The 19,105-nt window shown below is 39.1% G+C and overlaps 2 protein-coding genes and 1 non-coding gene across 11 annotated transcripts in view; 1 reads left to right on the top strand and 2 right to left on the bottom strand.

Moving 5' to 3' along the window:
• Positions 1 to 231: 231 nt before the first annotated feature.
• LOC134484822 (uncharacterized) lies at positions 232 to 6,156 on the bottom strand. Its single transcript, XM_063280717.1, has 3 exons — positions 6,153 to 6,156; positions 5,283 to 6,118; positions 232 to 796 (listed from the first exon to the last, which is right to left on the bottom strand). The coding sequence occupies exons 1-3, from the start codon at positions 6,154 to 6,156 to the stop codon at positions 716 to 718; spliced, it is 921 nt and encodes a 306-aa protein (XP_063136787.1). The 3' UTR covers positions 232 to 715.
• Positions 5,644 to 19,105, top strand: part of Btbd10 (BTB domain containing 10) — a 57,847-nt gene continuing 44,385 nt past the window's right edge. For 3 of the 9 annotated variants that reach the window (NM_001399403.1, NM_001399401.1, NM_001399404.1), the window contains exons 1-3: positions 5,644 to 5,829; positions 6,082 to 6,168; positions 10,032 to 10,096. Coding sequence is in view for 1 of the 9 variants with exons in the window: in XM_039113392.2 (XP_038969320.1) it covers positions 6,279 to 6,281; positions 10,032 to 10,096 (68 nt within the window). In the remaining 8 variants the exon portion in view is untranslated. Of the gene's footprint in view, positions 5,830 to 6,081; positions 6,169 to 6,203; positions 6,282 to 10,031; positions 10,097 to 11,394; positions 11,536 to 19,105 lie in introns of those variants that run through there. The other 6 variants (NM_001014022.2, NM_001399402.1, XM_017589192.2 and 3 more) reach the window with 5 other exon arrangements.
• On the bottom strand, positions 17,848 to 17,954 carry Rnu6-26 (RNA, U6 small nuclear 26). The gene has a single exon (XR_005499926.1). It is a non-coding gene; the product is annotated as a U6 spliceosomal RNA (small nuclear RNA).

Here is a 19,105-nt window from a genome sequence, read left to right as displayed (position 1 = left end):
CCAGTCCAGAAAGAGTAAGAAATGATGAACTTAATAAACAGTAAACCTCAGAGGCTAAAAACATTCTAGACCCAGTTAAGAATATATGGAGGGGGAAAAAAAAAGATTGTATGGAGGTTAGAAGCTTCCAGGACTAGGCCTAGGTTAGCAGACAGGCAGTAAGCCTTGGAGACAATTACTACAGGAAAACGAAAGATATTTTAGATATTTTACAACTCTCTGAACTGATGATTATAATACTAAGAAAAGGAATTTATTAGATTTGTTTATATGTTAAGTACTAGGTAATTCATACTGGGGCTGCTACTGTAACTGAACCTGCTTTTGTCTTTCATAGGGAACTTGGTGAGGCTCCCTCCAAAAATTCTGAGAGCTAGGCCCTTAGTGGCATGCTTTGGAGCTGGGTTCTCTTTAACTTGGCAGGAGCTTGTGGGAAAGTTCTACAACCCTTTAGCATTAAAGAAGTCTAGAAATGGCTGTCAGTACACTGGGATGACTGAAAAACTGGTTAGCTGTTCAGTGTAGCAGGCTGGGTGCTTCAGCAATACCAACATGGTGCTGATTGTGTACAGGATTCTTGGAGAGCTGCAGGCCTTTCATCCACATTAGAGGGTTGGAAATGTCCTGTGTCAATTAGGGATGGCAGCAGTAACAGGAGAAGTACACTATAGGTACACCAACAGGAAGCAAAGATGAGCACAGTCCTGCTTTCCTCTCAGATCATTTTACATCTCAGCTGCTGGAGGAAGGTACTCTCTTCAGTTAATCCTCTCAGGAAATGTCCTCTCAGACCAGCCTAGAAATAAGTCTTTTTTTAGTTGACAGTCAAGATTCGCCATCATCCCTCTTTCTCTCTGCCCCAGAAAACAAATCCTTTTTTCAGACCCATCTTTCTTTCCAGGACAAAGGTTCCTCTCTACTGGACAATTAAGATCCAGCCTGTGAGGCTGGTGTTAGAAGGAAGATGACCTTTCAGCATAGAGATCTTTGGAGTTGAACTCACAGCAGCTATGCTTACATATACACAATGTGGTCTGTCACGTTCTATTGCAGAGGATGGAGGGGCTATGAGAAATTACTGAGTTAATGGTTGTTAGGGAGAGCACGTAATTAATTTTCTTCAGTGATCTAGTAAGTTTCCCTTCTTTTCCTGACCTCCTTGCCATTTAGAGATTCTGTATACGCCATACACACACTCTTTCACTGATCTAATCCCCAGCCCTAGAAGTAATCTTTCATAGCTCTGACCTCTCCTTAGCCATTACTCATATCATCCAACGTTTTTGTCTTTAACTGTTTATACACTTCATTTTTATCAGTGTGTATTAGTAGTGTCTGTGTCTCTTAGTATTCTTTCAAAGGGGCTTGAACAATAAAAACACCATGTTTGCTAAATATGGTTAGAATTCCTTTTGTATTTGTTTTTTTTTTTTTGCTTTGCCATTATGTTAAGTGCACAAATTAGTAATATAAGGAAGTCTCAAGCTTTTAGTTTTTTAAAAAGTTTTTAACAAAGGGTTACTAAACTACACCTCTAACCCAAATCCCAGGTTTTAAAATCTCAATAGGATGCTGAGGATATCTTGGTTTTTAGAGAACCTGACTAACATGCATGAAGCCTTGGGTTGGACCTTCAGAATTTCATAAAGCTGAATGTGTTGGCACAGCCTGTGGGATGGAAGCAGGGTGATCAGAAGTTCAACTTTATCCTTGGATACACAGAGCTCAAGGGCAGCCTGGGATATGTAAGACCCTGTTTCAAAACCAACTTAAAAACAATAAAATAGACTCTAAGTCTATGGCTTATCATTAATTTGCCACACAAGAAAACAGGTAGCCATATCTTCTGCTTTGAAAACAGTTTTAGCTTAGCAGGATGTTAAAAAGTCAACTGTGCAGACCAGGTTTACCCTAAGTTACTCTATATTCATGGGATTTGGGTTTTCAGGCTGTGCCTTGCCCTACATTGTAGGGGATGTGGAAGTTAACCTTGGGAAGAAAAATTTGGATGGAAAGCAAGGCTCCACAGGCTCTTGTGACTCCTCAGAGTCCTGGTCTGCAGTACAGGGCATTAGATCTAAGATGGCTCCTGGAACACCAGTAAGAGAGCAAAAAGGAATGAAGGCCAGGGTGCTTCCCCATCTTCACAGGTGAAGTCCTAACAGGCGACAGCACTCCCTCCCTCCCCCTCTCTGAGTGACCCATTAGGCAAGGCTTTCATTAGAGCATGGTGATAGTGTGCCAAGGATTTAAGAGCTTGGGATTGGCTCAAACACTGTATATTAGCTTATATGTTGGGCAATAAACTCAAATCTTCACACTAGTGCTGGGTGGCACTCTCCAGAGTCAGATAGCCTGAGATTTGTCAAATGACTCCATCACCTCTAACCCCCATTCTCTCATTTTATAAAGCAGCAATTTTGAGGCACAGAGGCCTTGCATTTTGTTTGTGCAAGTGAACAAGCACTACATTGATAAATTAATGCAAATAAAAATTGTTTGGGGTTGGAAAGATGGCTCTGTTAAGAACACTTGTTGCTCTTGCAGAGGACATGGGTTCAATTCCTAGTACCCACATAGTAAGTAGCTCACATCCAGTTCCAGGGAATCTGATGCCTTCTGATATTTGTAAGCAACAGCTATGCACTCAAAACATTCATACACATAAATAAATCTTTAAAATAAAATTTTAAAAAGTACCACCTTTGAACTTACTAAACCAGGGACACATAGACACTTAGGTATATATGAATCATTATCAGAGAAACCAGATTTGTGAATTTATCAAACACATCAGACCAAGGAATTTTGCAATTCCTGTGTTATATGAATTGGCAGATAACAAAATGCAGACTGTCTCCAACATAGTTTATCTCTCTGTTGGACTAAATCCAGTTGAACTTCCATTCATCTGGATCCATTGCACCCTAAGCCAGCTGTGAGGCCTTGAACCAGTGGTGCTTTGGCAGCCCTGCCACAGAACAGCTCTGGGATTGGGTTCCTTGTATTTACTGTTTTATCTATTATAATGATTGTCCTTTGCATTTGGATCAGCCTTTGGCTGGTTGCCTTTAGTTAGGATCCTTAGAGTTCTGGGTGTTAGCATTCCTTCTAGACTCAGGCTCCACCCCGCAGTTACCTGGCAATAGCCAGGTTTGCATGACTCACTGTAAAAGGGACTGTTTGTCCCCTCCTCACTCTCTTATCCTCTTTCTCTCTGCACCTTCAGTCTCTCTCCCCACCCCATCCCCCCTCTCTCCATATGTTCCTGGCTCTCTTCCTCTCTCTTTCTGCCTTTCTCTGCTTCTACTCCAACTCCCTTTCCCATCTCCTAAATAAACTATTCCATACTATATCCGTTGTGTGGCTGGTACCTCAGGGGGAAGGGGTACCTCAGCATGGGCTCACAGAGGCCCATTCCACCTCACCACACCACAACTCGACCAAACACATTCCTGGTTCTTTCTTTTTTATAAAACACTACACTGTGGACATTTTTTTTCTTTTTACTTTTCCTGTTGTGTAGCTCATATTTCATTGTGTGACATATGTGATTTGAGATTTAATATTAGCAATTAAGATTGCAGTGTAATAAAAGAACCTTGATTTTGGGCAGATTTAGGTTGGTCATGCCTATAATCCCAGCACTCAGGCTGAGGCAGAATGACTACTTCAAGTTGGAAGCTAGCCTGAGCTATATAGTACATTTCAGGCAGAAGTATTTGAGACTGCCTCAAAAACCAAACCAAACCAACCAACCAACCAACCAAAAATACTTGAGTACCAAGCAAAATCAATTAATTTAGGTAACTTGGGCCATGAGATTGCACAACTGGTAAAGCGCTTGACACTCAAGCACTAGGAACTGAGTTCAGTGCCCAGTACTCAGTTAAAAGCTGGACATGATGGCACAGTGTTGGTGAAGCAGAGACAAGAGGGTTCTTTGGAGTTGGCTTGTAGTCGGACTAGCAGAATTTAAGAGCTCCAGATTCAGTGAGGGACTCTGTCCCCTAAAAATACAGTGGAAGATTACTAGAAAATGCCAAAACCAGTCTCTGGCCTCCACAGCATGGATATGTTTATACATATTTAACTGCAAACTCAGAGATTTGCCTGCCTTTGCCTCTTGAGTGCTAGAATTAAAGGCATGCACCACGGTCTGGCCAAAACCTTTTATTAGGAAATGACAGCTTCAATTTAGACATAAGGGAATGAATGAATCCTGTTTGACTAATCTTTCCTCCTAACTTATGCTATAGTTCATTTGAGATAAATTACAGAAGACTTGATATCAAGAATGGTGAGGACTTTGCTATTGTTGAGGGTTTTCTTGAGGTTTCTTTGAACATTATTCATATGACAAGCCTCACTAGCTTGCTCATCTTACAAAGTTTTGAAGATTTCCAGCAATTTCCAAGAATGTAGAATGTTGGCTATAAAAACATTATGCTATATAAGAATAATCTTTGTCTTCCTTTGGCCTCTGATATTTAAGTATTTTCCGGAGGAAAGTATGCTTACTACCAGATTTCCACTTCAAATGCTAATTTCCTTAGCAATCAATGCTGGCATACATGGTATCACACACGGGATCCAAGGAATTTTTTCTTAAAGTGACAAGATTTTTAAACAAAGTTCTTTTCACAAATCAGTTTTCATGCCAAAATACTGAAACCAGTATTGGGTTTTGTTTATGCCCTTCCTACTCTTCTCAAAATGGGGGAAATTCTGATTTAAATTGGACTCAAATGCCATCCATTCCCTAGTGATCTCACTCTAGCCCAGACACACCTGGAACTCAAATCTTTCAGCTTCTGCCACCCTTCCGAATCTTAAGACCAGAGGTGTGAGCAACGCACAGAGGGTTCTAAACAAGATTATCTCAGATCAGCTCCTATTGCTCACTCACAAAGGGGAGCACGTTCCCTAGCAAGCATAATGAGGATTATCTGTTCTCTGTGGGTCTGAATCCCCGGAGGGTGAGAGTTTTGAGCACCAAGGAGACGCCTTTCTCACTTTTTCATCTCTTTTAGAGCCTCACACTGGGCACTCGGTGGGTTGGGTGACACTGAAGGACCGGGACGCTACTTTGGCGAGCTTTTGCCTGCCAGAAACTAACTCATCCCATTCAGGTGATTCTTCACGTCCCCGAGGTGGCGCCACCGCAGGTGTGTCAGCTAGTGCACCGGTTCCCGCCAACAGCAGAGCATTTGAAACCAAGCAGCGGCCGCAGATCCGTGACCTCCGGACCACCACCTGCCAACGCTTCGTGTGGCCCGTACCTGCTCGCTGACCCCGCGTGGGGGAGGCGACCCGGGCGTTCGCTCTGCTGAGAGAAACGCTCTCCTAGAAGTCTCCCAGGCACTGCTTTTACTGGCCCGGAGACGCTGTCCGTTTTTCCCTAAAGGTGACAGGAAGCGTGGAGTGAGGATGTGCTCACGGGTGTGGAGGTGGCCTGAGACCCGTCCCGGCTGACTGCCGAACGCAAAGTCCACAGGCAAACTAAAGCACAGCACTGCCAGCGGAGACCCTGAAACACTACTCAGCCACCCCGTGCCCCGGCGCCACGCCCACTGTGGGAGGAGCGCCGCCCTTCGCGCGAGAACTCGCTTCGCCTCCCCTCTTCCTAGTGCGAAGTCTCGCGAGAAGCAGCTAAAGAGCCGGCCTGCAACCTGCCCGGGCGGCTCTGGTAGGCGCAGCCGGTGGAGCTGCCGCCTTACACCTAGTACCGGAGGGATCCGGTTGAGTAGGCGGAGGGAGCGGAGCGTCGCTCGCTCGCTCTTGTAGCTCTTCTCCTCAACTCTCGGTGGACGTCTCAAGGGCCGGCAGGTTGGAGTGGGCCGGGTGCGGGCGGCTGGGTTTACAGTGGAAGCCGAGGGCGAGGTTGGCTGCTGTGACTGGGGTCCGGGAGGCTGGCGGCGGCTCCAGGAGCGTAGGGAGCGGTACTCCGGGCCGCCGGCTCCGGTACTGGGTCGGGAGAGGCTGAGAAAGGTGCTGCTTTGGGGGTTAGGAGTCTGGAGGCCTTTCCCCAGGGGAAAAAAGGCTATTTTTCTCACACCTCCTTTCCAACCTCCTTTCCAGGGCAGAGTAACCCAGTGCCCCGCCCCTTTCCTGTCATCTTTGGGTCACCGCAGCGACAACCCTAAGGAGGCGCATCACAATAGGGCGGTGAGTAAGGCTCCAGGTTTGGGGATAAGGTGGTGGGGGAGTCGCCCTTTGGGTGGAGGATGAGACACCTGTAATGTGCTGTGTGGTTTTATCCTGTAACCGTATCAACAATGGTAAAGCTTTGTTTCCCCTAACTTGCCCAGTAAAGGTTCTGATTTACTCTCTGTAAGACACAAGCCCTCTGACACCTCTTATTTTGGGGGTATGGGTTTGAGAGGAGCTGAGATTTCACTTAGTTTGTTAATGTTGGCTAGTGTGCCTAACCTCAGCCTTTCCGGGCTTCTCTCTCTCTCTCTCTCTTTTTTTTTTTCTTTGAAATTTTGAGTCGTGGTCTCTTATTGGTATTTGGAGTCCAGAACATGCTAAAATGTTTTCCACTTTGTGCACTTAGTATGTGAAATTATTTTATAGCCATGAAAGAGTCTGCATGCTTTTTATTTAAGTTAACAATCTGGATGGAGCAGCACAGTGTATTGATTGATTGGCAGTTGGCTTTCTTTCTGTTCTTGCCTGCCTCCCACTCTTTTCTAGCTCCACTGGCTAAATTAGATCAGAACTTTTTAGAAATGGGTTTAGGAGTGAATTTTGAATGAAATAGACTATAGAAATGGATGATAAGATATAATAAAAACATGTAAATGTAAAGACTGAAAAAGTTTCTGTACTAGAGAGTCCATCTACAACTCAGCCCTCGGCATTGAACCAAGGACTGATATTGAATATCAAGCAGAAAGCATTAGAAAGTACTTGGAAAATTACTTAATGGGAGATAAAGATGAGTTAATATAGTTTTCGAGGACAGTTACTTTTGAAGATTTTAGGCATAATAGTTTTCTCTAACATAGAGCTTAGAGTATTCAGCATTTATGGGCGGAGAGAAGGTAAGGAGGGAGCTTCAGAAACATGGAGGAGCGAGTTTAGGACCCAGAATAATGGAGTTCAGAAAGTTCCAAGCAATGTTTTGAATTGTTAGACATTTTTTCATATTATTCAAATTTCCAGGTGGGCTTTTTTCCTCCTATGTTACCCTCCAGCCGATCTGAATTTTGTTTTGTTCTATTCTTCAAAGACTTGTGTAACTATTTTTTAACCATTAAATGAAATCACAAAGAACGGTGGTCTGCTTTATGGCCTTTTACATTTAAATGGTCTCATGGAGTGTCCAAGTGATCTGGAAATACTAGCATCCCTAGAATCCCTTAGAAGTAAGAGTGAGGACCATGCACATGCTGGCAGGTACTAGACAGCTGGCTGTTCTCTGAGAGACGTCAGGATTCAAGCCCATCTGATTAACTGTGTAGATGAGTGTGGAGTCAGTCTTCAGCTTTCTTAAAGAATACAGGAACTCCAGATTTTTAAGTTCGATTTCCCCATTTTTGAAATATTCACAGGTAAAACAAAAAAGCCTTCATGTAACACAACCAAACCTAGCTGTATTTTAACATACGAGAGTATTTTAGAGCTTTGTTTTATATCTTGGTTTAGGAGCTGTGTATAGGTCAGAATTAATTTTATAACTAGAAACAAGTTTAAATCAACTATGTCAGTTTGGAATTATAGATTTTTAGAATTGTAAAAAATGTCTAATCTTATTAAAATCAATACATGGTTTAGTGCCCTTTAAATACAGGGCTACAGACTAAACATAATTTCTAACGTAGTATCTCATTGTCTACACTTTTGTTTTTTGGGGGTTTTTTTGTAGTTTATTACTGGTTTGAAATCATTAGATGGGAAAAAATCCATAAATAAGCTCGTAAGTTTTAAATTGCATACCATTTCAAGTTCAATGATAAAATTGTGATTCTCACACTACCTGCGTGGAATATAAACCACTTCTTTTCTCCAGTGAATCTGACCAGGATGTGCTACCCATCCATCTGCCACTTTAGTAGTAATTTGTTTATCAGACTGACTGATAATTTTACAGTGTGTTCAAGAACTCTTATTTTATTTAGTGATGGCCCACAGTACAAAAGCAGTGCTGTTACTAATTCGTCTACGTCAACAAGAAGTCATAATGTGCTTCTTGTATGTGAGAAAAGTGAAAGTTCCAAACTTCATCAGGAAGGAAAAAAACCATGCCAAGGTTGCTAAGATGTGTAAATTTAGTCACAGAAACATTTTACTAGGATATATTACAATTTTTTTCTATCTTATTGTTAATTATTGTTACTGTGTGTAACCATTAAAGTTTCTCATAGGTGGTATACATAAGGATTCATTTGGTACTAGTCATAGTTTAAGGCATCTACTGATAACCTTGGAATATATACTTTAAGAGGGACTATATTAACATTTTACTATGGGAATAATGATGAAAACTTTTGATTTGTTTTTATTATTTAATTTAAAAGTATCAAGAGTATATTGCTTTATTTAGAAGGTTACTTGTACCTACTATGTAAAATTAAGTCCAGGATCCCATCTACCGTCCATTTCAGGATCTGAATACTTGTTATTTGCTATACCTTATCACACTGTGTCCCTGGGTATTGACTTTTACCAGAGGAAATACTCAGACCCTGGCGAATGGGTAGAGTGAGAAGCTTGGCAATGGGATGAAGAAGGCAATGTGAAACAAATATTCTTGTGCCTCTTCTTTACAGAAGCCATTGATTTAAATTCTTTTTTCTAGTAAGAAGAATGTGTACTTTGATTAAACTTTGTGTCTGATACATTGCATGACTTAATGGCATTTATGGAATTGAACCTTGTGGATTAAAACTCATTTATTTACTAGTAGGAAGTATTTTAATCACATAATCTGCTTCAAGCTTTGTTGGGCTGTGAGGAATGGGAGTTTATAGGTCAAACTCAAGTCCCAAGAGGTGGATATTGCAAAGTAAGGGTCTTTATCTTAGTGGTAAAGTCATGAAAGCCAGCCATGTAAGGAACAGAGTTTTAAAAAGGAAGAAGGAATAGCTAAATACTCCTTTGTTACTATGCAATTGTACAAAGAGGACTGATACAACTGAGTTTATTAAAACTTGTATGAAGACTGCAAAGGATATTTTTTTAAGTCAGGACTTTAGGCGGAGAGTGTAATATACTAGATTTTCTTATGTTTAGCCCAGTCTTTTTAAATTCAGTGAGGCTAATATCTCTTCATCAGTTCCCTGCTTGAGGAAGTGAAAAGAGCAAGGGATGAAAAGAGAAGATGTGTTATGTTTATAAAATGTTCCTGAGAGTTTTAAAAACATTTTTATTTATTATTTTCATTTATTACATCCTCACTGGTTTCCCCTCACTGCTTTCCTAGTTCCTATGCCCTAGTCTACCCTCTTCCCCAGAGCTGCTCCTCCTATGTTTCCCTTCAGAAAAGAACAGGGCTCCCAGAAATATCAACTGAACATGGGACATACTTCATATTAAGTTAAACGAAGCAACCTAGTAGGAGGGAAAGGGTCCAAAAAGGGGGCAAAAGAGTCAGAGACAGCCCCTGATCCCACTGTTAGTAGTCCCACAAGAAGACTAAACTAATAACCATCACTTGTATACATACAGAGGACCTAGGTTAGATCATACAGGCTCCCTGATTGTCAGTTCAGTCTCTGAGCTCCTAAGCACCCAGGTTAGTGAATTTTTTGTTTTAGGAATTGTTATATATTTGTGTAGATTGTCTTGATGTTCGGGTTGGGGGGTGTGGAACGTCATTTCCCCCATGTTTCTGTGGTGACTTACAAAGAAGGAAATGCTTGTTTGCAGGTAGCTTTCAGCCCCTCCTTCCACTCTCTGAAGTTATTTTTCCAATGAGGATTAGAGGAAGGGGTTGAATGTACTTTCCTCAGTGCCTTTGGTTCTGTTTTGGGGTCTCCTGTTTCTTAGAACATACATTTTCAATATATTCATCTGTATGGTAGGTTTATCTGAGCAGGCTGGACCTCTGTGAGGGAGAAGGAAATGGAACACCTACATTTCTAACTGGGTAAGTGTAATTTACAATTGAAGTGATTTCCAATTTGGCCAGTGGTTTGGGTTATATTTTTAATCCTCATCTATCTGACTCCTTTATTGTTTCTTTGTTAGTCTAAAGTAAAATTATGGCAGAGGTTGGCTGTGGGGAAAGAGATAGTAACAGATGTTTGTTATAGAGGAAGAGTTACAAGTTAGGCCTCCTTAATCCTAAATCTGAACTCTGAAATGCTGCAAAATCTGAATTCTTCTGAGCATCTCCCTAGTCACCATGTTTGTTTCATGTAGAAAATTATCTTTAGAGTATGTGTCTAGGCTATTCATAAAATGTAAATGAGTTTGTGTTTAGTCTTAGGCCCAAGATAATTCAGTTCATATATGCAAACATTCCAGAATTTTAGAAAAAAAAATCCCCAATCAATCTGGAATCTGAAATACTTTTGGCCCTAGGCATTTCAGATAAGGGATATTCAATCTGGTTTAGAGTTTTGTTTTTCTCTCTTTAATTGAATGTTTACTAGGGTTCAAGCTAATGTTACAGTTTCCTTAATATTTCCTCCTGGTTTACTTTGTGGTCCTTGAAACTGATACCTCTTTGCAAAGAAGGTAGCAAACTAGAACTCAGAGGTGCTCAGTTAGAACAGGTGAACAGTTAGAACTCAGAGATGCTTTCTAGAGAAAGATAAAAGGGTGGTGGTGGGTTCACAGGAGTGAGTTAAATACAACTGTAGAGTGTGTGGATGCTGGATCTTTGGATTAGAACAGGTAGAATCTGTGATCTCATTGTGAAATCTGAATAACTCCAGAATCTGGAACATTTGTTATCCCAAGCATTTTGGTTAATAGATACTTTACCCAAAGAGGAAAGAGTTTGTTACTTATGCATGCTTATGTCACAGATTTCTGAAGATTGTAAGGTATCGTTGCTTTATCTTTGCCAGTAAAAGCAAAGACACCTTTCTTTATTAATAATTATATTGTTTAAAAAAATGTAATCTACCAGATTAAATGTCCTTAATGTCCAAGAAGGATTGGTGCTAACCACCCCATGAATATAAAGTCCTTCCCTGCTTAAGCTCTTGCTGTAAAATGGAGTAATATTTCTGTATAACCCACACACAATAAATCCTCTATACACTTCAAGTCATCTTGAGATTATTTAATGCCTAACTCAATATAAATTCTATGCAAATGGTTGTCCTACTATATTTAGAGAATAATGACAAAAACTGTACAATCTTGAGTTGGTTAAGCCTGTGGGTGTTGAACATGAGAATACAGAAGGCTAACTGCTTATTTTTATTGTTGTAGATGAAAGAAATGATATATTAGTACTTGGCGACCTAAGAAAATTAACATTTTGTATTTGGCTGGGCATAAGATGATAGTGTCATAGTGAATGACTGATTAAAATACTACTTGACTAGACACTATGAATAATAATTTTCTAAGGTAATTAAGAATTGTCATTATTTTTATTCTTGAGTTATTTGGAATCATTTAGATTTGAGTTTAAAGCTCACTATTAGCTCTTTGATACTAAAGCTACTTAATTGCTTTAATAATTTGTTTCTTCACATGAAAATGTGTATAGAATATAATAGCTAGGGATTTAAAGATAAAGGAGGAGTATTTTAAAATGTATAAATAATAGAACAATATATCAATATAAATGTTTAGCACTTTGACTTTTCTTTATGGCCAGAAGATAGCATATTGGCACTGTTGGTCCTACCCCCTTGCTTACCTACCCATATTCTTGAAACACATCTCTCAGTTAATTTATGTACATTTTTGCCAATCTTATTTAGAAAGGACACGTTCAAAATTTTATTTATAGCTTTTGACAGTATAATTCTTGTACTAAAATTAAAAAAGTTTCCTTTTCCTTATGCTGATAAAGAGTGAACAGTAGGAAGTCCTCCTTGTTTTCAATGCTGGCATTTATTGTCTGGTATTTGTTAGTCTATATACTTTGAATGTCAGATAAAAAAGAAGAGGGGTATTTTGAAGTATGTCTATTAGAATTTTTTAAAACCAAAACATTTATTAATTAAATTATTTTATTTTCCACTTTAAGATATTCGATTATTACTTGTAGTGAGTAGAACATTCTGGATTTTTTTGTTTACAGATTATATTAAATGCCAACCTAAAAGTAATTTAAAAATTGCCGTTATTGTGGGTGGGTGGGCAGTAATGTGTTCTAGAGGATGAACATACCACAGAGCATATGTGAAGATCAGAGGATAGTATGTGAAATTAGTACTCTTCTTTCTCCTTCACATGGGTTCTGGGGGTCGAATTCAGGTCATCAAACTTGCAGTAAAAGTACCTTTGTCCACTCAGCCCTCTTGTCTGCCCTTCATCCCCCATAAAAATATACTTTAAAGCCTAGTTACCTAAGGAGGAATTACAGGTAAAAGTTTTTGCAACAAATAATTTTCATGATTTTCTCATTTTTGGATGGGCATACAAAGTACTGACTTATTTTTAAAGTAATTATTTCATTCAAGGCAGTTTGTTTTACAGAGTATGGGCTTGAATTTAGTTTTTTAATGTCTAGAAAGCAAATGATGGTGTCTGCTTCTTTAAACGCTTCATTTATTCATTTAGAGTCCGTATGTGTGTTTGTATGCATGTGCTGTTTTGGTGCTGAGGTTCAAACCCAGGGTCTTGTGCTTTGACATGCTAGCAGGCTCCATTGCTGAGATGTATCCCTTAGCCATGTACAACTGCTTATAGAACCTGAAACTTCCAATGATAGTTAACTGTAGGATACTCTTCAGTCGTTTTATTAAGTTCTACATTGCTAGTTTCTCCTTTAAAAGAGAATAGTTATTTAGAGACTAGTGGGACTATCAAACTATAATATACAAAAGTACTTTAAATTAATTAATGCTCTATAAAATTGGAAGAAAAAACTGAAGCAAACATGAATCAAAACCTCTTAGCTGATTAAGGTAATAAATTACACCTAGTAATTGGAAGGCTGAGCCTATAATATAGATTGAAAGTTTGCTGAGTGTTTTATTCTAGTGCCTCCTCTGGTGAGCTACACATACTACTTATAAGGTGTGTGAAAAATGTTTACCATGCAGTAGGAAGGAGACATTAAAACTAATGTTTGTATTGCATTTTTACTGCAATTTTTTATTTTCCTTTTTAATATATTCTTACTATATATTTAATATTGCTATGATAGGATATATGAATTATACATATGATTTACATTAGTTGAGCTCAGAATGCATTAAGAGGTAAAGCTGCTATATTTTAGATATCTATGCATCCCTAGTAAATGATACTATTTAACAGTAACCTTAAATAGTGTTAATTTTGAAATTGTTTTATGATGAGAACTTGGAAACATTTCTTATGAAATGCTTTAATGAAAATTTTATCCTACAAACTTTGTTTGAATAGTTGTGTTAAAATATATGATAACTACTTTAAAAGTTTATCTCATAAACTTGAGTATCCATTTTCTCAATACTTCAGTTACCATTGTTATCATTCAAACACTTTGGTTATCATCAAACAAAAACATTAATAAGTTAAACAGCTGATTTAAAATTTCTTCTCTTCCCACTTTTGACCATTCTGGATAGGATATGTGTGTATAAATTGTATGTTTAAAACTAACTCTTTATTTTGTTATAAAATTTATAGTTTGCCACCTATATTTTAATCTAGTTAGGTGATTCTTGGAAGCCTGTAGTCTCAGTTCCAGTTCCTGATTTCTTTGGTGGGTCTTTGCTAAAAACTTTAGCATATGGCTACTGATTGTACATTCTTGTTTCTTATACTAGAATTCTTTGCCTTGAAAAATTGTCGTTAGCTTTTTTTTAAAGATTTATTTTAATTATGTGTGTCTAGATGTTTCTGTCTCTTGAGTATGTGTACACATGTCTGTGCACTGGTACATATGTATGCACATGATGGACAGAAGAGGGTACCCCATTCTTTTGAGGGGACTTAAAGGTGTTTATTGATGCCTGGCCTGTGTGGGTGCTGGGATCCAGACTGTGGTCCTCGTGATGGTATAGTGAAGCGTTTTACCTGGGGAGCCAGCTCTTTAGCTCCCAAGACTCAGAAGTTCTTCTTCATTTTTGTTTGTTTGTTTTTTAACTTAAATGTGAATCTTGGTGGTTTTGTTTTTATTCTGAAAATCAGTGTTTACCCACTTTTTCCTCAACTTTTTTCTTAAATGTTTTATTTTGAAATTTTTGAATTTCTGGAACTTTAGGAAAGCAAGTCCTTTGCTCTTTTTTAGAATTTTTTTTTATTTCTTTTTTTTTTTCATCTTTATTAGCTTGGGTATTTATTTCTTTTTTAGAATCTTATCTGTCATCTTTTTATCTCTTACTGTTTTGAAATGTCACTTTGTATTAGCTGTGTCTGACATTTTGATGAGTTGTGTATTAAATCTGAGAGATGGTATAGTATAATTGAAAAAATACCAAATTTCACTGTAGAGATATGACTCATAGCTTTAATTGGCTAAAGCAAGTTACTGAAATCAATCTTAATTTAAAGGTCTTTGAATATAAAAACTTTGTTTATTCTCAAAATGGAACACTGCTCAGATTCCTAAGTTATAATGCTATCTAGAGAGAGTTTTTCTGTTATCAAGTATTTTGTCCCAAGGCGCAAGTCTTTGATTGTTTAAAATGAAGAAGGAAAAATATTTTTATTATTTTTTAGCTGTAATATTTTGCTTTTGTACTGGCAAATCCAGTAGCTACCAGCCTTCCTGGTCATTACAGCTGCTCAACTTCCAGAATATGATGGCCATGTCAAACCCCAAAGAAATAGCTATAATAGAGGCACATGTGGCTATTTAAAGTGATTTTAAGAGAGTTTTAAAAATCCACTTCTTTAGGTATGGTGGCATAGGTCTGGTATCTGGAGTACCCAAGAGACTGAGACAGGCCAGTCACTGAGATTATGCTACCTGCAGCTGCACAGTGAGTTTAAAGCTAGCGGAGAGTACATGGTTATACTTTGTTCAGAGAAACCAAACCAGATTCTTCAGTTGAAGTAGACACTATTTTTTTGAGCCAAGTGTGGTGCCACACACCTTCAGTCTAATCACTGAGGAGGCAAAGGCAAGATTTCAAGGCCAGTCTGGTCTACATTGGTGAGTGGCATAAAGACCCTGTCTCAGAAACAAAACAAAGAGAAAATAAACAGACGTGCTGGGCAATGGTAGTGCCCACCCTTCATCCCAGAGCTGGGAAAGCAGGAGGATCTCCGTGCCTTCAAGGCTAACCTGATAAGTTTTAGGACAGCCAGAGTTATCTAGAATACCTTTCTCCAAAAACCAAAAAAATTGAAAAATAAATTTTAAAAAGTTAAAAAAAACCCCAGAAACTATCTTCCTCACCTTTTACATTTTTTATATATATTTTTTTCTGTTTCCTTTTTTTTTTCATCTTTATTAACTTGAGTATTTCTTATTTACATTTCCATTGTTAATCCCCTTCCCGGTTTCCTGGCCAACATCCCTCTAACCCCTCCCACTCCCCTTCTCTATGGGTGTTCCCTTCTCCATCCTCCCCCCATTACCATCCTCCCCACAACAATCACATTCACTGGGGGTTCACTGGCAGGACCAAGGGCTTCCCCTTCCACTGGTGCTCTTACTAGGCTATTCATTGCTACCTATGAGGTTGGAGCCCAGGGTCAGTCCATGTATAGTCTTTGGGTAGTGCCTTAGTCCCTGGAAGCTCTGGTTGCTTGGCATTGTTGTCCATATGGTGTCTCAAGCCCCTTCAAGCTCTTTCAGTCCTTTCTCTGATTCCTTCAACAGGGTCCCGTTCTCAGTTCAGTGGTTTAATGATGGCATTCGCCTATGTATTTGCTGTATTCTGGCTGTGTCTCTCAGGAAGAGATCTACATCCGGTTCCTGTCCGTCTGCACTTCTTTGCTTCATCCATCTTATCTAGTTTGGTGGCTGTATATGTATGGACCACATGTGGGGCAGGCTCTGAATGGGTGTTCCTTCTGCCTCTGTTCTAAACTTTGCCTCTCTCTTCCCTGCCAAGGGTATTCTTGTTCCCCTTTTAAAGAAGGAGTGAAGCATTCGCATTTTGGTCATCCTTCTTGAGTTTCATGTGTTCTGTGCATCTAGGGTAATTCGAGCATTTGGGCTAATATCCATTTATCAATGAGTGCATACCATGTGTGTTTTTCTGTGATTGGGTTACCTCACTCAGGATGATATTTTCCAGTTCCATCCATTTGCCTATGAATTTCATAGAGTAATTGTTTTTGATAGCTGAGTAGTATTCCATTGTATAGATGTACCACATTTTCTGTATCCATTCCTCTGTTGAAGGGCATCTGGGTTCTTTCCAGCTTCTGGCTATTAGAAATAAGGCTGCTATGAACATAGTGGAGCATGTGTCTTTGTTATATGTTGGGGCATCTTTTAGGTATATGCCCAAGAGAGGTATAGCTGGATCCTCAGGCAGTTCAATGTCCAATTTTCTGAGGAACCTCCAGACTGATTTCCAGAATGGTTGTATCAGTCTGCAATCCCACCAACAATGGAGGAGTGTTCCTCTTTCTCCACATCCTCACCAGCATTTGCTGTCACCTGAGTTTTTGATCTTAGCCATTCTCACTGGTGTGAGGTGAAATCTCAGGGTTGTTTTGATTTGCATTCCCCTTATGACTAAAGATGTTGAACATTTCTTTAGGTGTTTCTCAGCCATGCGGCATTCCTCAGCTGTGAATTCTTTGTTTAGCTCTGAACCTCATTTTTTAATAGGGTTATTTGTCTCCCTGCAGTCTAACTTTGTGAGTTCTTTGTATATTTTGGATATGAGCCCTCTATCAGTTGTAGGCTTGGTAAAGATCTCTTCCCAATCTGTTGGTTGTCGTTTTGTCCTAATAACAGTGTCCTTTGCCTTACAGAAGCTTTGCAGTTTTATGAGATCCTGTTTGTCGATTCTTGATCTTAGAGCATAAGCCATTGGTGTTTTGTTCAGGAAATTTTCTCCAGTGCCCATGTGTTCGAGACTCCCCACTTTTTCTTCTATTAGTTTGAGTGTACTGGTTTGATGTGGAGGTCCTTGATCCACTTGGACTTAAGCTTTGTACAGGGTGATAAGAATGGATTGATCTGCATTCTTCTACATGCTGACCTCAATTAAACCAGCACCATTTGCAGAAAATGCTATCTTTTTTCTATCAGATGGTTTTGGCTCCTTTGTCAAAAATCAAGTGACCATAGGTGTGTGGGTTAATTTCTGGGTCTTCAATTCTATTCCACTGGTCTATCTGTCTGTCTCTGTACCAATACCATACAGTTTTTATCACTATTGCTCTGTAATACTGCTTGAGTTCAGGGATACTGATTCCCCCTGAAGTCCTTTTATTGTTGAGGATAGTTTTAGCTATCCTGGGTTTTTTGTTATTCCAGATGAATTTGCAAATTGTTCTGTCTAACTCTCTGAAGAATTGGATTGGTATTTTGATGGGGATTGCATTGAATCTGTAGATCGCTTTTGGTAAAATGGCCATTTTTACTATATTAATCCTGCCATGAGCATAGGAGTTCTTTCCAGCTTCTGAGATTTTCTTTCTTCAGAGGCTTGAAGTTCTTATCATACAGATCTTTCACTTGCTTGGTTAAAGTCACACCGAGGTATTTTATATTATTTGGGACTATTATGAAGGGTGTCATTTCCCTAATTTCTTTCTCAGCTGTTTTCTCTTTTGTGTACAGGAAGGCTACTGATTTATTTGAGTTAAAAAAATATGGAACGCTTCACGAATTTGCGTGTCATCCTTGCACAGGGGCCATGCTAATCTTCTCTGTGTCGTTCCAATTTTAGTATATGTGCTGCCGAAGGGAGCACAATTTTTATATTTTTAAAATTTTTTAAATTATTTTATGCGTGGATGTTTTGCCTGGATATATATGTGTATGTGCCTGGTATCAGTGGATGCCAGAAAGGGTGCTGGATCTCCTGGAACTGAAGTTATATATGGTTGTAAGCTGCTGTATGACTGCTGGGAATGGAATCCAGGTTCTCTGAAAGACCAGCAAATGCTCTTAGTCACTAAACTATTTCTCCAGCACTCATTTAAGAAAAAAAAATATGTGTGTGTGTGTGTGTGTGTGTGTGTGTGTGTATAAAAGCATAACCGTCCATACCTCACCTGCCACTGTTTTTCTTGTCTTTCCCTCCTCCAAGTTTCTTTTGTTTCCTTAGACAGTTTCATTTCTATTGTAATGTCAAATATCTATACTTAATTTTATGTATCTCTATAAAATCTAGGAATCACAAATGAGAGAAAACATATTTATCCTTCAGTTGCATCCATTTTCCTGAAATCCACACAGTCCCTTTATGCCCAAAACATATATATCCATATTGTATAAGTAGATCACATTTTCTTAGTCTTTTGTTGTTGTTGTTGTTGCTGTTGTTGGACACTGGGTTGATTCTATAACTTGGTTATAATATACACATAAATAGATAAGTGCTGTAATACTTTGACTTGGAGTCTTTTGAGTAAATACCCAGGAATGGTCTAGCTGGGTCATCTGGTAGGTCTATTTTTAATTTTTTTAAGGAACCTTCCATGGTGACTTAAGTAGTTTATTTTGTGTATATGAGTACTCTATCTGTCTATCTGTATGTACACTTGTGTACCAGAAGGGGGCATCAGACCCCATTACGGATGGTTGTGAGCCACCATGTGGTTGCTAGGAATTGAACTCAGGACTTTTGGAAAATAAGCCAGTGCTCTTAACCACTGAGCCATCTCTCCAGCCCTAGTTTACATTTGTAATAGCAGCAGTAAGAATTCCCATTTGTCAACATTCTCACCAGCATTTGGTGTTCTTTGTTTTCTTTGTGACTCATTCTGGCTGGGGTAGACAGACTCTCACTATGGTTTTGATTTGCATTCCCGTGATGGCTAGTGGAATAAAACTGTCTGTACGTTTCATTGACCAGGTTGTTGTATTTCTTGCTTAGGCTTCTTTGTTCCTTATATATTC

This window comes from Rattus norvegicus, chromosome 1 (genome assembly GCF_036323735.1).
Source record: "Rattus norvegicus strain BN/NHsdMcwi chromosome 1, GRCr8, whole genome shotgun sequence".
Lineage (NCBI taxonomy): Eukaryota > Metazoa > Chordata > Mammalia > Rodentia > Muridae > Rattus > Rattus norvegicus.
Note: the sequence above shows the minus strand (reverse complement) of the source record. Positions and strands in the feature narration are given on the sequence as shown.

What these genes read in the sequence shown, in the direction of transcription:
- LOC134484822 (XM_063280717.1), bottom strand. An exon ending in CACGCGGGGTCAGCGAGCAG is followed by an intron (nt 797 to 5,282) that starts GTACGGGCCACA and finishes ACTTATTTCTAG; the next exon opens with GCTGGTCTGAGAGGACATTT.